General features: G+C 40.1%; 1 protein-coding gene across 5 annotated transcripts in view; it reads right to left on the minus strand.

Moving 5' to 3' along the window:
* tspan4a (tetraspanin 4a) overlaps positions 1 to 27,437 on the minus strand; it is a 158,466-nt gene that overhangs the window by 100,168 nt on the left and 30,861 nt on the right. For 2 of the 5 annotated variants that reach the window (XM_019352737.2, XM_019352761.2), the window contains one exon: positions 13,428 to 13,507. In XM_019352737.2, the coding sequence (XP_019208282.1) occupies positions 13,428 to 13,490 (63 nt within the window). In that variant the 5' untranslated portion in view covers positions 13,491 to 13,507. Of the gene's footprint in view, positions 1 to 13,427; positions 15,214 to 15,474; positions 15,605 to 27,437 lie in introns of those variants that run through there. The other 3 variants (XM_019352795.2, XM_019352706.2, XM_019352665.2) reach the window with 3 other exon arrangements.

Consider the following 27,437-nt stretch of genomic DNA (forward strand, 5'->3'; position numbering starts at 1 on the left):
TCTTTCTTTTTTTTCCCTCCCTACGTCAGCAAAGTCGGTGGGGTGTTAGAGCTCACTGCCTCCATCTGGTCTCCATCTGTAATGAGACAGACCAACGGGGATCTCTCGCTCATGCGAAGGTTAACAGCCCGCTGCTGTATACTAACACACAAACTCTCTCCATATGTGCAGTCCTAGATACAGTACATCCTTGTTTTACATGACGGAGTCTCCATCTCCCCGCCTGCTTTGCAGCGAAAGTTCTCCACCTTTCACTTGTGCCTCGCGCGACTGCACACGGGCGAGTAAAACAAACCAGGAATCGGTGGGATTATACTGATGGACGAGCACTTGATTCTGGGTAAATCTCATTTAAACGGATGATTATTCAAATCAGTGTATTCTCCAACTTCCCAGTGGGCTTAAATTCCAAGTCTGCCATTTGACATCTTAATCCTTTAATGCTGACCTAAAAAAGAAAAGATAGAGAGTGAGAGAGAAAAATGACCCACCTTTAACAGTGTAAGGCTAACCTTTCACAGCTCTGCAGATACATGCTGTTTTCACCCTGTGCTGCACATCGCTTTGACACATCCCGACTTCAAGTGTCCTTTATGAATATTTTAAAATTTCATGACTCAGATCTGTCAGCTGTAATTGCTCAGTGTATATTAATTTTGACACAGTTGCAGCGACCGCTGGGATTACAAGACGCACACATTTTCGAACCTGCTGGCTAGTGCATGGGCTGTTTCGTTTATAAACGGAGTATTACATCATTATTATTGTTATTGCATTTTACTTTTCAAATATGTCCACCCAGCTGTTTGAAGAGATGTTCTGTATTGGCATCAGAAGGTCATCGGTGTGATGAGCAGCTTCACTGCAGTCATGCCAGACTGATGCAGTGGATGAAATATTCACTGTCAGAAAACTGAGCACATCCCGCTGTAAGTACATCCACTCAGTCTCAGGGCTAATCTGGAGATGTGCTGGAGGGAAAGGAGAGCTCTTCTTCATGAATTAAGCGCCACTGATACTGAATTCTGATTTAAATGGATTAGTCAGTAAAAACATATTCTAGTACTAAGCAATTATCTAACGGCAAGAAGCTTATTTAGCAAGGTGCGTTCAGCGACTGCATGGCTACATCGCACAGACACAGACACTTGCTAATCAATCCTAAGCAACATGCCGTATAAATAAAACATTAATATTTCACCACAGATGAGCTGTACAGTTAACCACACAACAAGCCGTATCAGATGTTAGATATTTGCATTAAATCACTTCAAAAAGCTCCAACACCACAAGCACAGTCAAATGGTCAATTCACTGACTCAAAATACCAGAGGTGACAGTCTAGCAGACAGCTAGGAGCCCGGTTGGAAATCATTTCCCACTCAGCTGCGTCATAAAACAAAACATTCCGCCTGTAAAGTTGTTAACAAAGCTGAAATTGCCTACTGAGACCGAAAGAAAAAGGAAAACTGTGCATTTCAGCACAAATATGGAGAAAAATTTATGGAGAAAGCCTCGAGTGGCCACTGAGGAACTGCACTTTTTGGCCCTTCTCTTCTCGCTTTGTTTTTCACCCTCAGGGGTTCCTGCTTAGTGGAAACAGCTAGCCTGAAGCTGAATCCATAGTTCTGCTTTTGTGTCAGTTTGCGTAGGTATTCGGCTATGCAGAGTGAATGATTTTGGGTTTACAACCTACACAAACGTGCTTGAGCTCAGGGGTGATGCTATGCGTAGACTCAATGCCGCGTTGAAATATGAGCTTGAATGGGGGAAAGGAGCAAAAGCGGTGTTCACCACGAAGAAGGAGAAATGTGAAAAATAAATAATCGAAGATCAACAAAGCAGCAGCAAAAGTACAGACAGTTTTTATTATTTTTAACACTCAGTTTTGCCTGCAAACCTGAACTGGATAAGCCCAAAAAAGGATGGATTCACTTCACTACAAAGAAACTTGTTGTTTTGCTCTGACTTTGGGTTTCTCTGCAGCAGGTGCTAAAGGGCTAAAGGACCAACAACAACACAAGCAAGAGCAGCCCACAGACTGCCTGTTCCAGATATTTTCATCACTGCCCTCTGCCCCCCTATTGACAGCACGGAGCTCCAACATGCAGACCATGACCTGCAAAGATCTGTGTAGGCTCTAAACAGGATCAATGCACAGCCATGCCGGACATGGAATCTGACTAGGAGCACTTTTACCTTTCAGTGATTAACATGCCTAATAGTTTGCCATAGTTAATTTATTGTGAGGAAGAGATTTATTTGTTTATTTTGGGCCAGCCAAGTTCATTACATATCTCTGCTGCAAACCAAGTTTTCCATTTGGAAGCTGCCATAGGTCTTGTCAGAACCAGTTTTGCACTGATGAAAGATGTGGGAGTTATCCTTTCATATAAATTCAGAACAACTTGCACACTCACATCTTTCTCATTCACAGTTGTTGCCCTTTTTCTGTCATTCTTAATTCTACTTACGAACTCTGATTGGTAGAGTCGTTCTCTAACTGCCAGAAACAACCTGCAAAAAGACGTGCATGGAAATTCAGAGGTCTTATGCTGACCATGATACTAAATATGAACTAACACACAAACTGTTAATGTGTATTTTTATGTTTACATGTCTCTGAAGAACACAGAACTATACATTTATATTTCAATGTAGAGGAATGATAACAGAGACAAATTATGTTTATCATTACAGCAATCTTAGAACAACATTTTAGTGAATTTCTATAACCGCAGGAAGTGGCCATGTATTTTGGTAAGAACAGTAAGTATGGATTATGATTTGTGCAAAGTTGGCAGCCTACAAAGGGCACAATTCATGTTTTCTATCAATACATTTTTCAACTTTGTTCAGCCGCTGAAAAGCATCTGCAAAACGTCAATGCAATGTTTGATTGTGCAGGGAAGCAGGCAGGAGAAACTCACCTTCATGAAGGCAGAGTTTAGCTTTTAGTCGGGTTCATTAACTGAACTGAATCCAGGTTACTCGTTGGTTTGGATTTTTTTTTTTTTTTTTTACTCTGGGGCTTCCCTCGATGCCTTGACAGTTTTTAAACAACTTTAAACATCACAGATTGAAAACCCATAAAGCCTAGTATAGCCCTACTGAATCACAAGACAGAGAGAGAAGCAACATCGTCTAGAATTTCATTCACTGATTTCATTTTTTATTTGCTTTTTGCACATAAGGATGTGGAGGAAAGGCTTTGGTCTTTGCACATTAAAGTAATGCAATCGAATATTTTTTTTTTCTGCCACTATTACAAGTTAAAGAGGTCGAAGGATAAACATGCCTGATTTATTACAGCTTTTAATCTAGAATCCCATCATCCCTAATCATTGCAAATTGTGCCATTCCTTTCATTACATAAGAAAATGAAACTATGCATAAATATCGCTGCTATGAATGAAGTCATGACTTCAAACTGAAAAATTCATGTGACGGTTGCTTTTTATAACCATGGAGACATGAAGAAAATCGGATTTTTAAAAAGCTAAAGAATGCCTCAAGTAGGTCAGTGTTATGGCAATGCCAAAATCTAGTGTCTAAAAAAGCTGAAAACTGGAATCAAAGAGGTTTGAGTATTAAACTGGCAGCGGTGATAAAGCCAGAGCAGCCGTGCAGAGGCACCACCTAAGCCTCTTTCTGAGTCAATAAAAACCCCGGAGGGCTTTTATTAAAGGGTATCTTTGAAGGAAAATCTGTCACAACATAAATTTACTGTAGTCAGGTTATATTTGACTGAGACTGTGCAACACTAACTATGCACCATGATGCTACCTACACTACTAAAAAGAAAGATGTGTCAGACCTGACAAAACTTGATTTTGGGTAAACACAAACACATAATTACTGTCCAAAAGTCTTGAGTAAGCCCTCATTTCTTTTGCTTCCAAGGAGTCAAACTTTCCTGTAATACTTTCTTGCTCATAACATGGTGAACTGGCACAGGCAGGACTTTTACTTTCCATAAAGAACAACTCCTCATACTTTCCCACAGTGTCACACTTTATTTTCCAGCTCTCGTTGATTGACAGATGCTTGCTGCTCAAACTTTTTATGCCTACTGCCTTAAAAACTACAGTGTGACTTCAGTGCCTAAAACTTGAGCTTATATAAAATAATCTCCAAAAGTCTTGAACCACCGCTCATTCTTTGTGTTTTGTATCCAAGTTGTCAGGCTTGTAAATTTTTAGTGGTCTTTATAAATAGTTTTTTAGGTTTTCTGCAGTTTATTCAAAGTTTTTCTTTGGCTGCTTTGTCACTCATTTTGAGTCCTTGTACTTGACCATTTTTCAGAGAATATTTTTCGTTAAACCACTTAACACTGAACTATGAATCATTCAAGCAGGAAAAAAAAGTGGACTAACTTACGGAATGACTCAGTGTTGTGTCTACACATAACAGACAATTTAGCAGAGAACACATTTTAAATTGTATCTTCATCTCATGTGGAAGGTTTTGGTGTCTTTGTATTCTAGTTCTGTTCTCCTGTTCGATAGGTTTTATGGTTCATTCTAGGTTATGATGAGCTTTGGGTTGGAGCTCGATACTCTTCTGTTTGTTCTTTTCTCCTAGTGCCTCTGAGTTTCATTATCTCTATTTCTGGTTCACAATTTCTTGTTTATGTTAGTTTCCCTTTGTTTCCAGACTATGTTCCTTATTAGGTTAGGCAATGTTTAGTTATCATCTTGTGTGTTCCCTTTCTTTTCCCCCCCAACTCAGTCATGTCTTTGTGTGTTTATTCTCCTGTCGCTCTGTCAAGTTCACATGTCTTGGTCACGGTCTCAGTGTTTGTACTCCCTGTTTTTTTTTGTTAGTCTTCCGTCTTATGTGTATGATGCTCAGTTTGCTTCCCCTGTCTTGTCAGTAGATTAGTGTCAGCTGTGTTCCCACCTGTGGCCTGTTCCCTTGTTATCCTCTGTGTGTATATATTATCTGATTCTCCCTCTATTCTTTGTTGCATCATTTCTTTTGCTGTCTGTCCTGTTTGTTCAGCGCCTTCATAGTGTATCCATGAGTAGCTGCCAGTTAAGTTCCTTGTATTTAGTTATTTGTGTTTTTCAGCAATAAAGCTGTTTTTAAGTTCAGTCCAGCCTGAGAGTTCTGCATTTGGGTCCTTAGCTGCCTGTGTTTTATAACACTTCAGGCATGTTGTTACATATTTACCTTCGAAAATACACACTTTGTTTCTATTTCTTTAGATGAATCTATGGAAATACCAAGCAGGCAAAAAATAATGTTTTTGTATCAACAAGATGATTCCACAAGAGCTATTAGCTAGAAGAAAATTGGCATATTTCAGGTGTGCAATGCTATCTTAAAAAACATGATGAAACTGGAAAAGAAGAGGAAAGGGCGTGGCAGTTTTTCTTTGAACAAACTACCTACGTCAGATGAACAGTATTTTAAAGGCATGTCCTTAAGTAATAGGAAAATTACAGAAAAGCCAAATTTTTCAAGAATGTGACTGAAAATCAGTTTTAATTGTTGTTTGTATTGTGTTTTATTGTGTCTTGTTTTTTGTATTCAAATTCCTTGCACAGTAATCAGGTGGAGCACCCACAATTTCGTTCTGCTTGCACAATGACAATAAAGGGCTAGTCTGTTCTACTTCAGCCAGTAGTTTGGGGGATCTTGTCAAAACTGGTGTAATAGTGAAAGAAAAGTGCCATAAGATTTTGATCCACCATGCAATGCCAGCTAGAAAGCTTTTAATTGGCAATGGGTTCATTTTTCAGTATGACAGCGATTCCAAACACACTTGGACAGAAAAAACACACAGTGGAACACTATCAGTCATGGATTGGCCTCCCCAGAGCCCAGATATCAACATTATTGAAGCGGTGTGGGACAGAGAACAGGAAAAAAGGCAGCTAACACCCAAAGAAGAGCTTTGAATGTCCTTTAAGAAGCTTGGAGAACTTTTCCTGAAGACTTAAGGAAATGACAAGAAAGCTTTGCTCAGAGAGTTCAGACTGTGAAGAATAAAGGTGATCAAACCAATTATTGACATTCACATTGTTAAAACTGTACAACTGTTGTTGCTTTAAATACTATATTTCTGTGTATGTTTGCATGTTCCAATAAATCACTGCCTCTATTTCCCATTCTCCTCGTAAAATATAAAGAAATGAGGGGTGACTCAAGACCTTTGCACAGTACTGGAGGAATTCATCTTTGAACACAATGACGTATAGAAAAGGAAAGAATGGAGAGATTCCCCACTTCTCTCCCTATTTCACAAAGTTTCCACACAATTAAATGACTTTTCTGCCTGTGAGCTGTGTGCACAAACATGCCATACTCAGCAAATGCAAACTGCAGGCCTATTATCTGAACTGCTCATGCTGTGCACGTCCCCTCCGGTCCAGCTGCAAATCGATGGACTGTGTGGCAGCAGAGCCTGGGCGGGGCGGGGCGGACAGATCTCAAATCAGTAGAAAGGCAATTTCTATTGATCCGGCTAAATCACTGGAGACAGATGCAACCCATTCAGAACTCTGGCAATCTATGGATCCTCCGTTGGGCTCTGACCTACATTACGATGACAAGTAAACACAACTTCAGAGGACACATCTTCCGTCTCTTCCTTCTGCCTCCTCTCTTCCTATCCCTCCTCTGTCCCAGGCTCAGCCGCTACTGCTACTGCCGCTGCTGCTGATGCTGAGGATTCCCCCCACCCCTCCCTCCCACCCCTGCAGCATGGAAAAGACACGTTTGTGCTAACAAGATTAATTAAAAAGTGGCTGTAAATGAGTCTTATTTTGGTATTTTGCAGCTGTGGGGTGTATTTTTCCCCCCTAGCTCTGTGGTGGTTTCCGCTCAAGACGATTAGCTGTTGTGAATTGTTGCATATTTTTCCGAGTTGCCCATTTTTGCATTTTTATGGTGGAGTCATTGCTCCTACATTTAGGGGATAATCAGCATTTGTCCTGGAGCACAGAAATCTGCTTCTCTCTTTTTGTGTAGATTTGTTTGACATTTTGTCTGCGAAGTAGAGATACCCAGGCTGCTCCCCACCCACACAGACGTTAACGTACGAGGTCAGAGCGCCGAGCTCATTTTCACACACTTACAGTAATGGGAATTAAAACAAGAGTAACTGACTGTAGCCCTGAGTAAGTGAAGAGTCACTGGATTCCAATTTCAAATGGGATGTGATAGCTGCTGTTGGCTTCATTTGCACTAAAGTATGTGACATATACTATGTAAGCACACATACACACACACAGATCTTGTGTTTCCTTTTTATGCAGTGCTTAGAAAAAGACTTGTTTCCATGACAATCTGGAAGTTGATGCACCTTTTAATGGCATGAAAGCATGTAATGAGAATTCATCCTAATGGCTCTGTTACACATTTCTGCTCTGTGAGAAAGAACTAAGAGACTAAAAAATAAAAAGTTGTAATAATACATAGTAATAACAGTTATAACATTACAGGCTAAATTACTCATATCTCTGTATAGGGCAATTGTATTGTACATGTGGAATGAAGAGCATAATTAGGACCTAATTTGTGTTTTTCACCCTCATTTTCTATTCTCTTTCTATTACCAGAGCAACGTCTGAGCTGACAGATCTGCAAGAGTATGCTGTCTCATGTAAACAGAGGTGATAAAACTCTCAAATGCAGACTCTAAGTCAGTTGCTTGGGGAAATAAAATCCGAGAGAAACTAAGAAAAAACAAAAACAGGAGACTTTTGAGTTCAAATAAAACAGAACAAACTGAGAAATCGGGGAAACTTACCTTCAAAGATCAGTAAGTTACAAGAAAGGCATGAATAACAATTTGGCCTGAGAGTGACACATGAGCTGCAATAGTACAATTTGATGTATGTGCCCCGCTGTCCTCCTGTTTCAAAGCTCTACCAGCCTACTGAGCGGGATGCCACTTATGTCCCACCAATAGTTACTGTTATCATCTGTGCCTCTTACCACCATGCTCATCTCCTTCATCTGTGACAGACCAGCAGGTCTGGCCTCAATCATTACAGCTATTCTCACAAACCTATTTCAGGTTTGTCTTCTTGACCTCTTCCAATTCCCTTTTGGAACGATTTAGTTTTTGATACCAACATAAGCACAAAATCCTGACAGTCCTGCTTGTTCTACCATGACTCTATTGTCTGAGCATAAGCACAGCCATGGTCACTTAAAAAAGTGTCCGTGTGTGCCACTTCAGTGCAAACCAAAGAAACGGGAAAGAATAGCATCTCCCAGCAACAGAAAAAGATATTATCTGCAACTGAGCATGAATGCCCGCTGATCGACACCATCATCAAACAGACACAAAATCTTTTACATGTTTGAGCAGCCACGTCAGAGGAAGTTATCATTTCACGTCTCTCTCTCTCACCCATTTTAACAGTCACAGTAACAAAAAGCACCCTGCCCTCTTCCAGCACAGTTTGGTTCTCCTCCACCTCCTGCTGCTCTCGGAGCTGCACAGATGATTGTCAGTTTCTGCCCACCACAAGGGAGCCGTGTGATAACAAGCTGAGAGTAAAACAGAGCAAGGAGGTCTGCCTTCAATCTTCGGCAGTGTCGTGCTCATTTGACCTGAAAATATTCCTCTGAGAAACTGTGCCGGGTTACACACCACAAGGCCTGCTCTTCAGCTTTTTTTTAACAGTCCTGATTTCAGTAAGCAAGGCTAGACACCAGTGGAGGTGGTCTGACAATATTTTGTCATATTTTGGGACACAAAAAATGTTTTCAGTACAAATGTTTGTTTTTTTTGTATTTGGAATCACAGAGAACTGTCAGTAGAGTCGTCTGTAAGTGTTTTGAATCTTAAATGTCTACAGTCGCTGCTCTTTAAGGACAAAACTAACATCCAGAGAAACATTTTCACCTTGCAATTCACTCAGGTCACTTTAATACAACAAAAAATCTCCTTGGAAAAAGTGATTTTTCTCAAGGAAGCTACTTTCCTTCCTAATTAAAATCAAATATGTTGCCAAAAGGGGTCACCACTTCTTTGACTGGGTAGATTTCTATGCCAGATGCCTCTTCTGACACAACCAGGACGGGATTTGTGTCTATTCCTTTGCATCTTTTGCTGGTGAGGTGAATGTGTAAACCACTATGTAAACCACTAAACTATGGACACACTGGAAAAGGAAAAATTCCAACCGAGAGCACTTCTTTTGTCAACCTTTTATACTTGTAACATCTCTGAAGGTCATCACAAACACATTACAAGATCATTTAAATAGAGTTTATAAAAAGAAACACTGTACTCTCACACAAGACAGTGTGACTTCTCACAGTACGCATGCTGTGGGGTTTTTTTATTCGATCTCCACCTGTCAGAGAAAAGTGGTTTAAATTTAACTCTCATTGTGTTAATTAATGTTAAATCTTTTTCTGTTTATATGAATAAAAAAGGATATCATCACATGAAACTTTTTGTTTAGCCTCTTTCCCAGTCATCAGTGAGTCATCTGTATCTGCAACAAAACAAATAATTACTTATCTTTGCAGACAGTCTTATTATATGCTAAGGCATTATATGTTAATTATGTAACTTCACTAACATGCTCATCAGTAATGCTCCAGTACGACGTTAAACAGTCGTGGGCACAGTGGTGCTGAGCGGGTATGTCCGTAGGTAAGGAAGAAACTGGTTGGTGCTGTGCTGAATTATTAGATGAATGTTTAGTTGGCATTCTTCAAATACAGAAATAAACACCTAACATTATATAAGGTATTCTGAGCTGTTACGATATGTTTTGTCATCTCTCATCAGTGTGTTTTCCTCACTCTATATCCCCATTTTATCTTTGACGCATTGTAATTTACCGTTTCGCTTTAACCTCATTTCAAGGAAAGTGGGGTAATTAAATGGAAACTTTATCGCCCGCCACCTTTTATGGAGAATTATAAAAATGTATTTTAAAATGAGAGAAGTGCTGTTCACAAGGTTCCTGTCGTTCTCTGTAATACTTTAATTTTTTTTTAATTGAAGACTATTATTTTCTCTGCTAATTGAAGAAAATTCATACCTGAGTAGCTCGATGTAGAAGTATATTAGTGGTGCACTGAGATGCAATGTAGAACACTTGTTATTGTTGACAGCAAGCAGCTTAATACGCCTCAAAGTTGCATTTTATTATGAAGAAACCCTCTGATGCTCACATTAGGAACAAGTCCCAGTTTAGTAAGAAGACGTATTTTGTAAGGAAGGATATCGAGGTGGATGGACGGGTTGACAAAACCTTTGACTTTAACACATTTTACTGAAAAAAAACCTTTAATACTCAAATTTTAACTTCACTGGAGAACTTTTGTTCTTAAATCTAATCAAGCTGTTTTATACCTAATTCGAAATGGTAAATGGACTGGCACCTATGTAATGCTTTTTTACTACAAGGCTCATTCACCCACTGACACACAGAATCCTTTACTATACCTAAGCTCACTCACATAGATGCATCAGAGGGTTCGGTATCATGCCCAAGGATACTTTGACATGTAGAGGAGCCAGCGATTTAACCACCAACCTTTGGTTTAGTCAACAACCCTCTCTACCTCCCGACTTAAGTCTTACCAAACCTTTAACATCATTTAGGTGCAAACAACCTATTTCATTATTTCCTTGGAGGCAAACACTTTAATTATGGAGTAAGAAAAAAATGTATGCATTTTTTGCAGATAGGGTTCAAATCAATAACAAAAGCTGTAGTTTTCGATGCTGTGAAGTACCACAGCGAAGTGTCACGGAAGATGTTTTCACTTGATTGTGAGGTAAAAATGTATCTGATGTGACTCTGGCAAATCACGTACACTGACACATTGACAAAGTTTAATTCAAAAAGCTCAAACGATTCCAAAGAAACAGCAGAAAGTAGTGTTGGCAAATTCAATATTAGTTGCTAGGATCAGATCAGTCAACTGGCACTGGCTGGCATGGGTAAAGGAGATATGGCCCCATTGACTGGCAAATAAAAACAACTGTTAATAACCCAAAAAACCCCCAGATTTGATATTACTTCCAAACATTTTGGATAATAAAATGACTAAATTTAATATGATTCAAAACACCGGTCTGTTCTATTACGCCTTTAACAGCGTGAGATAACTTTGTCAATGGAAACATCAATGCCAACCACTTTGCTGTCAGACTGTGGCAAATAAGCAATAATGCCACCTTAAGAGATGATTTCCTCAGTGGATCAATTTGTCAAGCACTGTGCAGAAGCCTCAAGTCTTGGTGCGTTAAAAACGGTGGGTAGCATATAAATATATTAACACCGCTCAGTGAAATACGACCAAACCTTTCTTCTCACTGCACAGAGATGCTATTTATGTCACTCTATTTGCACACATTATTCTCATATATTTAAGTTTATTTCTACACCTGAAGAAACCTATGCACTTATAGGTTAACCTATAGCACTTATTTATAGAACTGATTAATGCCATGAAACTTTGAGACAAATAATTTCCCACCTCCAGTTCACCTGGTAATCTCGCAAATATAAAAAATCTACTGTAAGAGAGAGAGAGCGCTATTGAGAGCTTTGTTTTCAGGCAGGATGTAAACTGTCACATTGTGTTTCCTTCTGAAAGTGAAATTAAAGGGCAAACATATTTTCATCAGGACACTGTTCATACAATCTATGCAAAGGGTGTCAAACATAAGGCCCTGGGGCCAGAATCATCCCGGTAAAAACTTCAATTTGGCCCACTGGAGGGCTTTGGAAAAAGCATGAATATTAACAGTATTTTCATACATTTTACAGCTTTTTCTACTGGTAAAGACCTCCCCCAAGGCCATTCATGCTACAGCAAAGTGGTTAAGTAATGAATAAACAACTAAATGAGAGAAAAATTATTGTTTGTTTTGTTTTTGTTTTTTTCACTATCGATGAAAATAGAGCCACTGTGTAAAAATAGAGCACTTTCTGTGAACTAACAAAGGCTGTGAGCAATGAGCTAACAGAGCTTGTGCCACATTAAATTTTTACAATTTAAGCCCAAAGACTTGTGCTGCCACATTAATTTACTGCAGCAGCATTTCTTTAACATATTGAAAAACTGAGACATATTGTTGAAACTGCATTTCTTTTATTATAAATAATAACAAATATATAGTTAAAGTTCTTTACACCAACAGAAAGGGCCAGTTTCACTTCACTTAAGATTAAAGTGGACTGTATATGGCCCACAACGTAAAATAAGTTTGACATCCCTGATCTATGCTGACTGTAAGTCATGGTAAAAGCCATCCCATCCACATTACGATGTATAAAATATTCAGATTTAAGGATATGAAGTGTCCCCTTAAAATTTAAAAATCATCTGCAAAAAGTTTTGGGATGAAACAGTCAAAATGTACCATCCTTAGTTTTAAATTGGCAGAGCAGGTCTTACCTAATACAACTGGCTTATCAGAAACAGGTTCTAGCTACCCTTGGTCAAGTGGTCATTATTTATCCCCAGTGAAAACACACACACAGTCACACATGCACACCGAGTGCTAATAACAAATACCGCGACCCTTCTCTGACAGCCGTTTATAGCTGACTGAAGATGTAGAGGTGAAAAGGTCACTCATTCCTTGAGGGAGATTGCATCTTGGCAGCTAGATTGCATTTCAGTGCCCAAGGCCTCATCTCATTCTGTTACCAATAAGAGCAGACGTATGACAAATCAAAGTAATCCCAGAAAGGTAACCACAGAGGCCAAAAACCCCATAAAGCTCTGCGAGAAGTTACAAGTGAGTGCACAACAGGAGTCTGCGAGGAAAAAAAGAACAACACAAGCTTGAAATCTTTACAGCTGGGGAACATGACAGACTTCACAATGAAAATGCAAGTGATCGGTAACAGGGGCTATCAGAGATGGATCGAGACAGGCAGACGCAGCGGAGCTCAACCCTCCCCGCAGCAAAAAGATACGATCAACTGGATTGAGCAGACTGACAGCAGATGCCTTGGCGAACTAAGAAGTGCTGCTGTACGGAGAGGAGGGCGAGGCAGAGGTAGGTGAAGAATTACAACACAGTGGTAACACTGTGATTAACTAGTGTACACATAATGCAAGCTCCAAATGTGCCACAGCTTAACACAGCAAACAATGCAGTGCACACCCACACTCAAAGAACTGTATAGGGAACAAAAAGGCTTCACTCACCCACACAGTGGGCTTTGTACACATGATCTAAATGCATGATCTGTCTCTTTCTCAACTCTGCCCCCTCCTCACTCCTCTAACATCACTGTGGTTACAAAGACACACATAAGAGAGCTCCTTCGAAAAAAAAAGGGGTAAGAAAAATCTGAGGCGAGCAAGCAAAGCATCACTTTCAGCAAAACAAACACTCCCCCCTCTTCAAAAGTCATGCACAAGAATACATATATTTATATAAAAAGATTTTTCTTTTTTTTTAAAAAAGACAGAGAACTCACCCAGAAGAGGAGATTGAAGAAAACCATTCCATATCGCAGGGCCATCATGCAACCCTCAGCCATCCTGCAGCGCCGCAGTTCTAGGAGGAATATGAAGGAGAGGTCCAGGTAAAACACCACATACTTCTTGCCCTGGGCATAGCGTCCCTTGGACGTTTGCGGCCCCTTTGTCGTGTGAAAGCCGAACGCAAACGGTGGCCGCTTATACTCGAACTCTCCGCTAAAGCGGTGAAACCCAGAAGTGAACGGCGGCGTGTCGGGTTTGCTGTCCAGAGATGGACTGCGCCGATATGGAGTCTCATCTGTGCTCGAGCGTCTCATAATGGAAGCTGAATGAGCCTTTAGGAGTCTTTAATAGTCACTCTGTGCACTTCAGGTCTGAACAAAGTCCACAGCGAGGGACAAAGAGGTATTCCACTGAGGGGGGGCTGAGAGATGGATTTCAGTAGTATTTCTACCCTAGCCTCAAAATAATTAACAAACTCCTGAACTACTGAGTTAATTATACCAAGAGTGGGATCACACGTGATCTGATGTAATCTGTGAGAAAACAATATGCTGCCATTCACTTCAACTGACTTGCTATTTTTGAATCTTATATATTATATATTCAGCAGGACAGTTTGCATAATCCTGCCACAACATCTGTGTAAATCTGAACATTTAGGACATAATCCCAACATACACGTACACATCTGCACATCCCTATCTCTATAATCCCTCGCACACAGGTGTGATGCTCCCAGATAAGCTGATCTGCAGTTTCATCTCATAAAGGTTCAATCAGGTAAATGCCTGGAGAGCTCGACCTCTCTAGCACCTTGGGCTTGCCAAAATGATCCAGAAATGGTCCTACCTGGTCTCATGAGAAATTCCTGAGCAGGTGCTTCCTGGCTGGCAAATAACAGCACCCCTGCTTTGGTTAATCAACTTCTTTTACTCAGAGACAGAGCGCACGTCCGCTGAGAATGAAACACTACTCTCTGGTCTTAGTTGCGTCTGAGTGTTCGGCATGTGGCTGTGACTGGCGATGTGCTTTTGCTGACATGCACGGAGCAAAAAAAAAAAGAACTAAGATAAAAAAAAGGAGGCGAGCGGGAAGAATGGTGTTATGGATGTGAGAGGAAGAATGGAAAAAGGCATGAAAGGATGAATGACGCTGATGAGCAGACCATTCTTTGGCTTCTTCAATTTGTATCCCTGTGGAATTCCTGCCTTGCCCAATTTCCTCCTTGCTTCTTTAGTTCCTGCCCTAACTTGAACCTTTTGTCTCTGAAAAGTGTCTAGGGGTTGTTCTGCGTCTCTCCACTCTCATCTAACAAATCACTCTCTTCAACTCCCTCTTATTCTATTCCTGAGCCCCTCTCTGCTCTCCCCCCCTGTGCTGATGGTGGTTAATTAATTTCCAGACTCTCATCAGAGAAGCAAAGTGTGCGGTTGTCCCCTCCTCTCGTCTCCCTCCTCCGCTACAGCGTTTTCTCTCCTCTTCTCTAGGTGGGCAAGGAGATCAAGGTGTCCACCAGGGTCATGGCCAAGCAGCGAGAGAAGAAGCAGCAAGAAGGAGAGACAGGCAGCGAGAAGAGAAAGACAGCTTCCTCAGAGAAGCAAAAGAAAGACTGCAGTGTTTGAGCGGTAGTCCAGCCTCGCTGCCTGAAGCTCCCTCCCTCCCTCTCTTCACAAGCTCCTGTTCTCTTTCTCTCTCTCTGTCCTCCTGCCCCCCCTTTCCCTTTTTCTTTCCTGCCTTCTCTCACAGGCTCCAATGCTCTCTCCTCCACACACACAGTCTCACACACCCCATCCCTCCTCAGAAACTGTCCCCAAAAACCTGGCAGCGCAAAAGGAAGGAGCAGTCATTCACATTCTGGCCACACCCTATGAGAGTGCACAACCAATCAGTGCCTCGCAGCTCCATCCTCCCTCGTGCACACGGCAATCATACCCTACCATCTACTAGATAACTCTCTCTCTCTCTCACACACACACATACGCACACATGATGTACGTGCACACAGAGGCGCACACAAAACCTGGCGTGTTGTTAACATACCAGTGCTGAGAAGCTTGCTGCACTTGCGCTAGTGCTTCCTCCTCCTCTCCTCTCTGCCTCCCGCCTGGAACTCATTCCACATGCAGAGGTTGTTCTTGCTCACAACCCAGGCTGCTCTGTGCACGCTTCGCTTCAGTCATGTTCCTCTCTCCCTCTGTCTCTCTCTGGACCTGAACTTGGGTCATACAATATCTGTGTGCGTAGCCTCGCACTGCACGGATTTTCACACAACAAACAACTCACCTAAAGTGTGTCTCTGTGTGTGCGGAGGCACACACGGCCGCTGACATTCACACGAAATAGCATAACTGCATGCTCCCCACAACCTGGGAGCCATCTGGGTCACTGGTTTTATGAGTCCACAGAGACATTTCAAAGCTTCAGAGGTACTGACTTTATTCAAGGCTGCATCAACTATTTAATGGATTTTTGTTTTGTCTCCTGTGTGTATTTTGGTCAGAGCGCAGAGGCAGTGGCAACCTATGGTAGGAGAATGAATTTGGCTTGCTGAATGACTGACGTTTCTGAAAAGATTTTTGGGCTACTAGTGTTTTCATCAAAATTTTGTCAGGCGTGAAAGAGTAGGAAAAAATACCTTTTATCCATGAAAAGAAAAACAAGGGCAGACCTTGTTAAGCAACATGAAGTAAAGCCAAAGTGCAAATATCATATCTGAGTTGGCTGCTGTTGTAAAAAAAAAAATATATATATTTTAAGCACTTCATCTTCACAGCCGAACGTTGCGATTTTAATAACCAGTGCAGCATAAGGAATGACGTTCCAATCAGTGAAGCTTTAATTACGTGCAGATGTTGATGTCACAGGAAAGTGTGCCCTCTATCTATACATGCTATCACATGGCTGTCACGTGATATTTTACATCTCCCCCTCCATCTGCTTTCAACAGGGGTGGCAGGCTCACAATAGTGGTCACATGCTTTCTTTGCTTGGTTTTCATCTTCACCAACAAGATCTACACAAGCACTTCTGCTGCAACCCTGATGCTCCAACTGCATTTGCATTGCTGTGAGTTATTCATCATCTAACAGAGGATTTCCTGGATTTGTGAGCAATGGCATGTGATAAAGCAGCAGACTATTCCAAATGCATTAAAGTTCACTAAATATAATATGTATAATAGTCACACAGAAATAACAGGGCACCTCTAATCTATGTCATAAACCGGCTGTGGGGCAGGCAGGACGTGGTCCCAGATGCAGGACTCGGGAGACAAGGGAGACAACTGAAAACTAGGAAACCCAAAGCAGGGAGACACAATCATGAGGGAGGACACGAGAAAGGACACGGGACAACATATACTTACAAGATATTGAGGTGAGAGAGAACAAGTGAGAACATAGCCAAGGGTACTAACATGATGACTCAAGAGGGACTTAAACTGAACAACACTTAGCAAAATAAAACAGGAAGAGTAAGACACAACTGATTGAAGAGACGATTATTTGACACAACGAAATGAGGGAACAAGACAAAAAGACAAACACAGAGAAAAGAGGAACAGAATGGGGAAACAAAGGGGGATTAACTGAATGAACCTAAGGATCTACAAAACAGAAGCTCAGAATTGAAAGGATGAAATAACAACACCATGAAGAACTTGTATCAGGCATAAGAAAATAAACAAGAAATAACAGAAAGATAAATTGCGGCAGAATACAGAACCCTAATCCAAAGATAACCAAAAACACAAACCTAGAAAGAACCTGGTGCATCCAAAACTAAAAAACATCACACTGACAGATGGACATTCATGTGTCATGCTAATGTTGTAATACATGACCCAGTAAAATATCTGTGGATGAGGTTTTACAGGTTCAACAAGAAACTTAGAAATTCATTTCTTTTTTCCTCCAAATATAAACTAACCCTCTCTCTCTCTCGTTGAGCATATTTATACCATTTATTATATATTTATCAATCACAGCATGTAAGGGGAAAAAAAATATTTACACAGGATGTGGTTCATCTTACTTTTACGTCAGTTATCCCACTAATTGGTGCAATCTGCTGTCACTTTCATTAAATATACAGACTGAAATGAATCATGCAGCAGGAAACTTCAGCAAGTGCAGCAGTAAAGTGGATTCCACTTCAAGTCTATATTTCCACTTACAAACAGCTTCATCCCAGACTCAATCACATTTTACACACACACATCGGTGCACAAACAAAGTAAATGTGCATTGGCACTACGGGGCTCACGGTGACTTTGAGCTCCTCATCATGTACGAATGCATGGGGAAACAGAAACATGGCAAGCAGCATGATGAAATTTAGCTTTATTCAGATTGAAGGTTTGTAGATGAGCCCACATTAAAACGCTTTATGGATTGTTGTAATGTGAAAGCATAATATGAACGGACAGCCTTGCTCAGTCAGATGCACAAAGTGCGCTGCGCTGCACTCCGGTCTCTGTGCAGCCATAAAGGGGTAGGAGTCTGGCTTGCTTTCCCTTGTTTAAAGCTGGAATATGAGTCTCCTATGAATATCTCCACTAAATGACAAAACAGTCTACAAGGATGACTGCAGTGCGCACAGAGCAGTAATATGAGCATATGAAATGAGAATGGCTTTCCACAAGCCTGGCAAATTATTTAGAGCTGTTTGCCTGGTAGAATTTAAGCTTATGCAATCACAAAAAATATTTCACTTCACACTTTTAAGATGATGCAGTTCTTGGACGGTCAAACTTTCACACTTTTTATTCTTACTTTAAAGCAGCGCGTTTATTCTTTAGACATCATTGAGAGTTTACAAAACAGGGCTCAAGTAAATGTGTGAATGAGATGCAAAAATCGTAATGTACTTAAAAAACATCAGTAAGGCTAAAATCAAACTGGACACAAAAATTGTCATTAATAACAAAAAGCAACCGCTGGGGTTAAAAAGTAGATCATTGATGTGCCAAAAACTGTTGTTCCTTGAATTGGTACTTGAAGTTGAGTCCCTGTAGGCAGCCTATGTTTACATCCTGGTCTCTTCCTTTAATTTTCCTGCTCATGAGGCTGTGATTTTTTTAATAACCTACCCACCTCTCACTTAAATCAGGGAATGAGTGAGATGTGGGTGCCAACTAGGCTGCTTGCTGTCTGCTAGGATTTACCTGAACTAATTCAAGAGTGTTTGTAGCTTTGGTGCCTTTTGTGCCAAAGCTAATGCAATTACATGCAAAAATGGTCTCTTGTATGGTATAGAGGCCATCTAAGAAGACAATGGTCAAGTTTTGGTGAGTAAAATTCTATTTAATTTTTATTTACCCGTAATTGACAGAATTTCTGGTATCTGGATTCAAATCCAGGACCTTCTTGCACCACTGTTCCACCCTGGGCCCTGGGAGAGCATGCAAAGTCATCCCAAAAAGGCCCTAAATAGCCTGGCATGTATGTATCCTAAACACATCCACACTGGGTTAACTGGTGATTCTAAATTGGCCATAGATGTGAATGTTAGCATCTGTCTCTTTGCATTTGTCCTTTGACAGATTGTTGATCTGATGAATGAATGGATGGATGGGTAATGCACTCATGTAGTATAGATGCATCTTACAACCAGATCTTGCTAGTGTTATGATAACGTAGCACCTCTTCCAAATGCAGCCACTTCAGGCTGCAAAAGCCAAGATGCCAAGCAATCGTGCTAACATGTAAAACCCCTAAACAGGGCTTCACAAACCACAAACAAGCGCTCAACGTAGGGTGACCATATTTTGATTTCCAAAAAAGAGGACACTTGGCTCAGTCATGAAGAACTTGCCTAAAGAAACATATTTAACATATTTAAATGATGCCTTCTCTGCGCGGTTAATGAATTGTGAAATAAAATATGTCATGTAGGCTTTTACAAGTCAACAAATGCAAAAAAATAACTTAAAAGCCTCTGGAATTAAATAATGGTACAGAAATAATGCCTCATCTGCATAAGAAAAATTACCAGTACTGTGTTGGTACCAGGGCTGGACTGGGACAAAAAATTGGCCCGGGTATTTTGACTAGAGACCGACCCACCAGGTATTATAGGAAAAGCCATAAAGCCTTTGAATGAAAACAAATGCTGTTGTGACAGTGATGTATACTGTCTTGTTGGTATATGTATGATTTCTATACATTTTAGATCAGATAAAAACTTTTTTTACGGGACGGTTGGTAACTCTACTAAAAGTTCACTATCAGTAACATCACAGCACCCACCCAGCTGTACAGCAACTCCGTCATGCTAGCTAGTACGCAGTACGAGTTATTGTAACTGACTGTAAAAAGTCAGCACAACGAAAATAAACTACACCTAAACTTGGTTTCTGTCTGACCCAGATAGACTGCAGGTCATAACTTCTTACCTGAAGTTCAGTTCACCTGACACTCGGACCGGCAGCCGCCTCGGCTCGCTCCTACTCCTGCCTCCCCTTTCCCTCATCCACCTGCTGGCCTCTGTGGAAGCTCCGCCACAGCCACCACCAAACAACTGAGTTATTTTTTACACATCGGCCAGCATCTGGCCAATCCACCACCTGTCATTGTTTATACCGCAACAAAAAAAACCATCGGCCCATAAAAACGAAAAATCACCATCGGGCATACCAGGATGGCCAGTCTAGTACTGGGTCGGTAAGAGGGAAATTTCTTTTGCAGTTCATCTGAAAGACGCACTTGCGCTTTGGGATCTTTTAAACATCATCAGGCGCGTTGCTGCGCGCTGTCTGTCCCGTCTGTGAGCGCAGCAGTTTGGGGATGAGGTCACACACCCGGGTCCTCTGTCAGACTATAGGAAAACCCGGACATTTTTATCAATCTCGAAAATCCCCCCGGACGCCCCGGACGGAACGTGAAAAATGGACATGTCCGGGGAAAAGAGGACGGTTGGTCACCCTAGCTCAACGGCGATTTCCATCTTTTATATCCTATTGATGTAGTTTGACTGCTGTAGCTAAAATATAGCTTAAATCACTGAAAACATGTTTTTTAGGTTAAAAAATATCTTAAGAAGTAGCTTTACTGTGGGTCTGCACCGCAGATCCTGCAAATTTCTGTTCATGGGTAATGTGCAGGCCTAAATATCACACTATTATTAGTGTTTAATTATCACATACTGAGAATATGCATGGCTCAGGTGCTGTCAGGACATCACTGTCCAAAAACACAGCTGTGAGTGTGAGGCATATGAGCTGACTGAAAGCACATTTTCACAACATCATGACACCATGACACCATTGAAGACTCAGGGAAATGAAGATTAATAAGAGCCGCTCCTGTGAGAAATAGCCATGTTTTTACCGAATCAGCTGACTAAGAGGGATTTAAAATTTGCTTTGCTGACAAAGAATTACAGACAATAAGACAAAATATATGCATCAAGATACATGACTAAAGGGTTTAGTAAAAGCTGAAACCAGCAATGCAGAGTAAAAAAAGCAAATCACAGAACAAATAGAAAATAAATTATTTAGGAGCCTTGTAGTGGAAATGGTAATCGAACATAATAAGAGATACTATTTAAAACAGAATTATTGGGAGAAACAGATTATTATATCTGCTTTTGGTCTTCAGATTTCTTCCAAACACACTGGGGTCTTTTTTGTTTGTTACTTAAATAATAAATAACACCTAAATATGTAGACGTAATCTGAAGCACAGCAACAACAGCACACAAAACAACGTTCTCTGGATTCAGGGCTGAATCTACAACCTTGAGTGTCTAACATTACCTGAAGGAAAGAACAGCTTCACATTTCTTCTTTCACGGTCAGAAATCTAAATCGGCTGGTTCGTGTTTTGACAAAAAGATAATGCTGAATTCTGTTATCAGTAGAAAGTTTGCATAACCGCTTGTGGAACATACTAATAGATCCAACTTTGCCTGCAGTCTCACTGAGATCAAGATATCCTTTTCAAAATAGGCATAGAGAGATAAATAGAATAGAAAAAAACATTTAAAAACAATTTGAAAAACTACAATTCTACAAGTACAATAAAAAACACCCAAAAGAAATACAAGATATGCAAAATACATACAAATAAAATAAAAAGAATCTGAGCTTCAAAAGGTTATGTACACATTTACACAATTTACAATTTAGAATGCTCATTATTGGCTTCTCTCCATTGGCTTCCTGTTAAATCCAGAATCAAATTTAAAATCCTTCTCATCACATACAAGGTCTTGAATAATCAGTCCACATCTTATCTTAAAGACATCATTGTATCACATCACACTAATAGAGCACTTCGCTCTCAGACTTCTGGTTTACCTGTGGTACCTGGGATATTTAAAAGCTTTCAAGCCCCTCTTCTGTAGAACCTGCTCCCAGCTCGGATTCAGGAGATAGACAAGGTCTCTACTTTTAAGATTAGACTTAAGACTTTCCTTTTTCACACAACTTAAAGGTTGGGCTGGACCATGTGGCCCTGAATCCTAGGCTGCAATAGACGTAGGCTGCTGGGGGCTTCCCATGATGCTGAGCGTTTCGCCTTCTCTCACCCCTTTTTACTCACCATGTGTTTATGAACCACTTACATGATTTATGAGTTATTATTAATCTCTGGCTCTCTTCCACAGCACAGCTTTAGTCCTGTGTTCCTCCTCTAACCACCAGCCAATCCCAGCAACCTGTCGAGGTTTCTTCCTGTTAAAAGGCAGTTTTTCCTTCCCACTGTTGCCAGAGTGCTTGCTCACAGGGGGTCCTCTAGTTGTTAGGATTTCTCTCCATTATTGTATGGCTTTATCCTACAATATAAAGTGCCTTGAGATGACTTTTGTTGTGATTTGGCACTATATATTTAAACTGAATTGAATGAATGCAGTAGACAGACAGTAGTGAGTACGCAAGGGGTTTTAACTGTATAAGTAATTTAACCTACTGTCCCTATTCATTCTCTTACTGTAAGGCTCTGAAAGTTGAAACTGACACTGAACTTCACAAAGCCAAAATCAAATGTGTATTTAGAAGCAATCTAACCAAAGCTTATTAGCAATTTTGAAAGGCAGGAATAATTTTAATGTCTATATAACTTTATCTCTCACATTAAAAGAAGCGCAAATTATTTTAACTTTAGAGTACTGCTGAAATTTTGGTGATATATTTATATGTAGTCATAAAATATACAGTTAGTAGATTTATAAATATATATATGTATATATATATATATACATATATATATACATTTTTAAAAGTAGTGTAAAAGTTATTAATAGGTCCATCCTAAATAAAGAGGTGAATATTGAGTCCAAGTCTGTTTTAAATGTACAGGTCAGTACATCTAATTTTCACTTGACACTGAAGAACTCGATTAAATTGAAGTTGAAAAAAAATGATGATGGTTTGAGTTAGAATTAGACCCTTTATTTTAAGGGATGCAGGGTGCCAAATTCTGCCCTTCTAAAGGTGATGACACTGCGCACATTTTACATACATTTAGTCATATAGTTTGCATGAAAGGCCTATATGGTAGTCTTCGGAGGAAAGACAGTGTAGGTAGCTGACAAGACTCTTTGTTTTTATCAATAAGCAGACAGAAAGAGTCTGCTTATCCGATTCTGTTTAGGTGAGACTGTGCTGGCATACAGAACAAGGCAGAGTTGATGCATCCTGCATGGCTAATAGTGCAAATTAAGTGCAAATTTTAAAATATAATAATAATAATTTTGACATTCAACCACCATGAATTCATAATATCACTTCACAAAGCCTGAGAGGAAAATGACTCATACCTTGGCCCACTATTAGTTTAGTGTGGCGACTTAATACCTTTGTACTTTCTGATTTAACAGCATGAGTTATGCCGTTAACTAAAAGGTTTAATTAATATAATGCCAGAGAGAGTGGGTTACATGAGAGGACACAAAACAATTAAGTAACCATGAAAAGCATGTGAGCCAGCCTATTGTTAATCAGGCATGTGTCTGTGGATGAGCCCACTGAAGTCTGCAGTTGTGAGACCTGACACGGCAAAATGCAATTATGCAGTGTGCCACGCTCAGAGCCAAAACACAAATACTGTCTATGCAAAGACCTGAACAGTGGGCAGAAGAATGGAATGGCTCTGCGCCTACTTACGCTGAAGAAAACAGAAAGGAGACGACTGTTCTGTATTCTGTGCAACAAGGCAAAGGGCTGAAGCTTAAAGCTGGTCAGTTTTGTAGCCTAAAATAAAAAAATGAGTCTCTGTGGACCTGCTCTTCAACAGCCAGAGCACACCACTGGGCAGTAAAGGCCATGCACTACTTAAAAAAAAGGCTGATGTTTTAATATTTTCTTAAATGTACCTGTTAGTTGTTCGGTCTGACAGTGCCACAGTAGCATATGTAAACCCTGACGCATCTCTTGAGTTCTTAAAGAGATTTCAGGCATTTAAGGCAGCCTATTCAGTGAATGAAGTTTGGTCGGTTGTCATGGAAATGAAACTGAATGTGAGGCGTACACTCACCAGGTGGCCAGAAACACTTAAAAATCTTTAAAAAAGGGATACTGAGGGAGCAGACATGCTTGCTTTCTTTGCACCATTGAGCGCCGCTATTGTTCACAAACAATCAAAAACTCATCAGTGAACTATGCCAATGTGTTCTCCCTGTTCACTTTGAACAACAGTGAAAGATCCAGCTTTGTGTAAATGTTCAATGGCGCCACTGAGCAGGACTAATGCAGGATACTGACACTCGAGCAGTTTGGCACTCAAATATTAATAGGCTTTAATGCACTCACACAGATATATAAACTGACCACACTGTTATGTATGTCATTATCAACCGTCTCAAATCATTTTGTGTCATTTTCCATAACTCAAATCACTGTTCTTTCAGTTTACTGATCGCCTTCTCTTTCTTTTTTTTCTTTTGAATGGTTGCCATAAAAGATCATCTTCCTCCATCTCGCCCTATCCCTAGCATCCTCTCCTGTCACATCAACCCTCTGCATCTCCTCCTATGATATAGTGAAGGGGGACAGGGATCTTCCTCTCTAACTCCTGCCTGGCAGCTCCATCTTCAACATCAGCTATCCCTGTGATATAGCTGCCCCTCTGGTATACTCAGTTCTAATCCTGTCCCTCCTGGTCACTTCCCAGAAAAAATCCTAACATCTTACCTCTGCCACCTTCAGCTCCACCTCCTGTGTTTTTGTCAGTGCCACCATTTCCCAACCCAACAGATCAATGTAATAATAAAAGCATTTTTGGTAAGAAAAAAAGAGAGAGAGAGAGAGAGAGAGAGTAGGGGGAGAGTATATGCGTTGTAACCACTTAGTGTCAGATTTATTTATTTGAACTTCACTTCAAAAAATTCAACTCTATGACAAGTTGATGGGGAAGAGGTGCTGCTCATTTTGAATAAACACAAAAAAATTAACAATAATGTAATTATGCTTTAATTACATGCTATTTCAAAATATCTTATTTGAAATTACAATGTAATTATATTTACCTAAATAAAGGTAAATTAAAGGTAAACAGACTGGATCAGGCTCTAATATCATGCTTTCAAAATCTGTTTAAGCACTTAAAGCATTTTATACAACATTCCTCATTGACCTTGTTTTTTTATGCCTAATGCTTCTGTATTTAGAAGAAAAGAAAAGATTATTGTGTTGTAAGTAAAAAATAATGCCTAAATTCTGGGTATTATACAGGAAAGGAAACATAAATTACATGTTCCAGTTCAAATGTAGAAACAGTTTTAAACATCTTACATTATAAGATGATATTTTAAGTTAATTAGAGGGAAACAGTCAGTACAGTGGTCCCTCGCTATAACGCGGCCTCACTGTTTCGCAGATTTTTTGTGTGTGCAAATTTGCACGCTTTTTTTTTTTTTTACAGTGCATTGTGTTCTGCTTCCTGATTGGCTGTAGACCATTGTCTATCAATCTCCTTCATGCCGTGTCTCCTGTACAGTACAGAATGAGTTCAGCTTGTCAAATGTACATAAATCTTCGATCGCTAGCAGTGTGACTCTGAAGTGCTGTACTGTATGCTTGTAAGTTTTCTCCCCAACAAACACAACAATGTCGACGAAACGTTTTGCTCCGTCAAAGGCACCTGTGGTAGCACCCAAAAGGCAGAGGAAGATGCTACCATTGCACAAAAAGTTGGACTTCTGGACATGCTAAAGGAAGGTAAGAAGTTACCATATTTTTCAGGTTATAAGGCGCATTAAGTGAAACAAAACAGTCAGATAAGACAAAGTTTCATCAACTCATTCTTCTTGCTTCCTCTTCTTCCTCTACTAGCATTGATTCATTAATGTTGAATTCTCTCACAGCTGCTCTATTCCCATGTTCTGGACCTGAAAACAGGGTTTGATCTTTGGTTTCATTCTATAATACTGGACTTATTTTTCTACGAAGGTTTCAACTTTGAGAGTGTTTAAACAAGAAAGAAAAGTGTGAAATGTTCATGCCTGTCTGAGAAAAGTGTATAAAGTGTGTAATGAGGGGTTTTACAGCCTTAAAACATCTATAATAACTGCAAAAAATAAAGTTGGCTACTTTGCGGATTTCACCTATTGCAGGTTATTTTTAAAACGTAACTCCCGCGATAAATGAGGGCCCACTGTATTGCATTTATATTGATAAAACAAAAGGACAATTAAATAACAGAACATCCATTATGCACATCAACATAATGACTCTTAAATAAAGATGTAAAAAAGAAAAATAAAGATGTAAAAAGCCAAGATTAATCCACCCCACAATGCAGCCTGTGCCTGAAAAGTACAGTGAACTTACAGCATCTTGAAAATCCATTTAATTACAGGGGAATTACACCCTTTACATAGTATAAAGTGTTACCGGGTACACTTTCAGACCTTTGGGCAGCAGGTTAGAAGCCCATTTGTTGTACAGTTGCTAATCAGTTTTTCCTGTCACTCTCTCTGACCTTCCATCTGTTTGTCCACTGCAGCTGTCACATGTACAGGGAGTGAGTGACAAAGGCAATTGCTTTAAAAGACGTAGCCCACTTGCTTAGGTTTGGTAATGGCATTGTATGACCTTGAATTTAATTGATTCTCTTACGCATGCATGCTATTACACTTGCCTGCTGACACATGAAAAAGGCCTCTCACTAAACTGCTGTTTGCAGTCACGTCTGTGGCTCCTTGCCTGGCCTTACAGCTCACAGCGTGATGCTGCTGTTGGTTAATAAATTTACTGACCCCATGTAATTCCCATCTTAGCTCAACCCATGCTTAATACTCAGCCACAGCTGAAAAGAAGATTAAAAATGCGAGTTTGCAGTACATAAAAAAAACAAAGAAGAAGAAGAAATGTATTTGTGATCACTTTAAAGATTTATGCCTTCAGTAGGATTTTGCCTGGAGGGTGACTGTCACGGATGAAAAAGGAATGTTGGAAAGCACAGAGCGGCAGCTAAAGCTTTATCACTTTGGCTTTTTTCACAGGGTTCTATAGACAATAAGGGGAAAAAAAGAGACTTTTTGCTTCCAAACTTTTGGCTCTTTTGTGTCACTGTTGGTCAGCAAAGAGAGGCGATAGTGCATCTGTAGGCATTTGTTTTGGTGCTTGTTCAGACAGCTTAAGGATAAATTACCTATCATCAGTAAAGGTGAACTGAGGAAATTGAACTTAAATTATTAATGTAGTTTTTATAGCACAGGGTCCCCTTCTCCAAAGCCTCCACAGTAAAGACAAAAAACAAAAAACAAAAAAACAAACAGAAAACTAATTAGGTTTTAAGCTGTTATCAGCTTGTATGTGTCTCCTTGTGTTCTCAAATGAGACAACACAAGCAGCAATGCTTAGTCTAGCCTGAACTGAGTACCTAATAAGATACAAGAGTGCAATTCCCATGTATTTTTAAAGGAGGCTTGTAATTATGCTACAATCACTGACTCCAACACTGTCTGTGGTGAAATGCTGGGGAAAAAAAGCATCTTAAAATATTCATATATTTTAGCTGCAAGACACATAGCTGTCCTTTTCCTCTACTGGGGCCGAG

This window comes from Oreochromis niloticus, linkage group LG1, assembly GCF_001858045.2.
Source record: "Oreochromis niloticus isolate F11D_XX linkage group LG1, O_niloticus_UMD_NMBU, whole genome shotgun sequence".
Classification (NCBI taxonomy): domain Eukaryota; kingdom Metazoa; phylum Chordata; class Actinopteri; order Cichliformes; family Cichlidae; genus Oreochromis; species Oreochromis niloticus.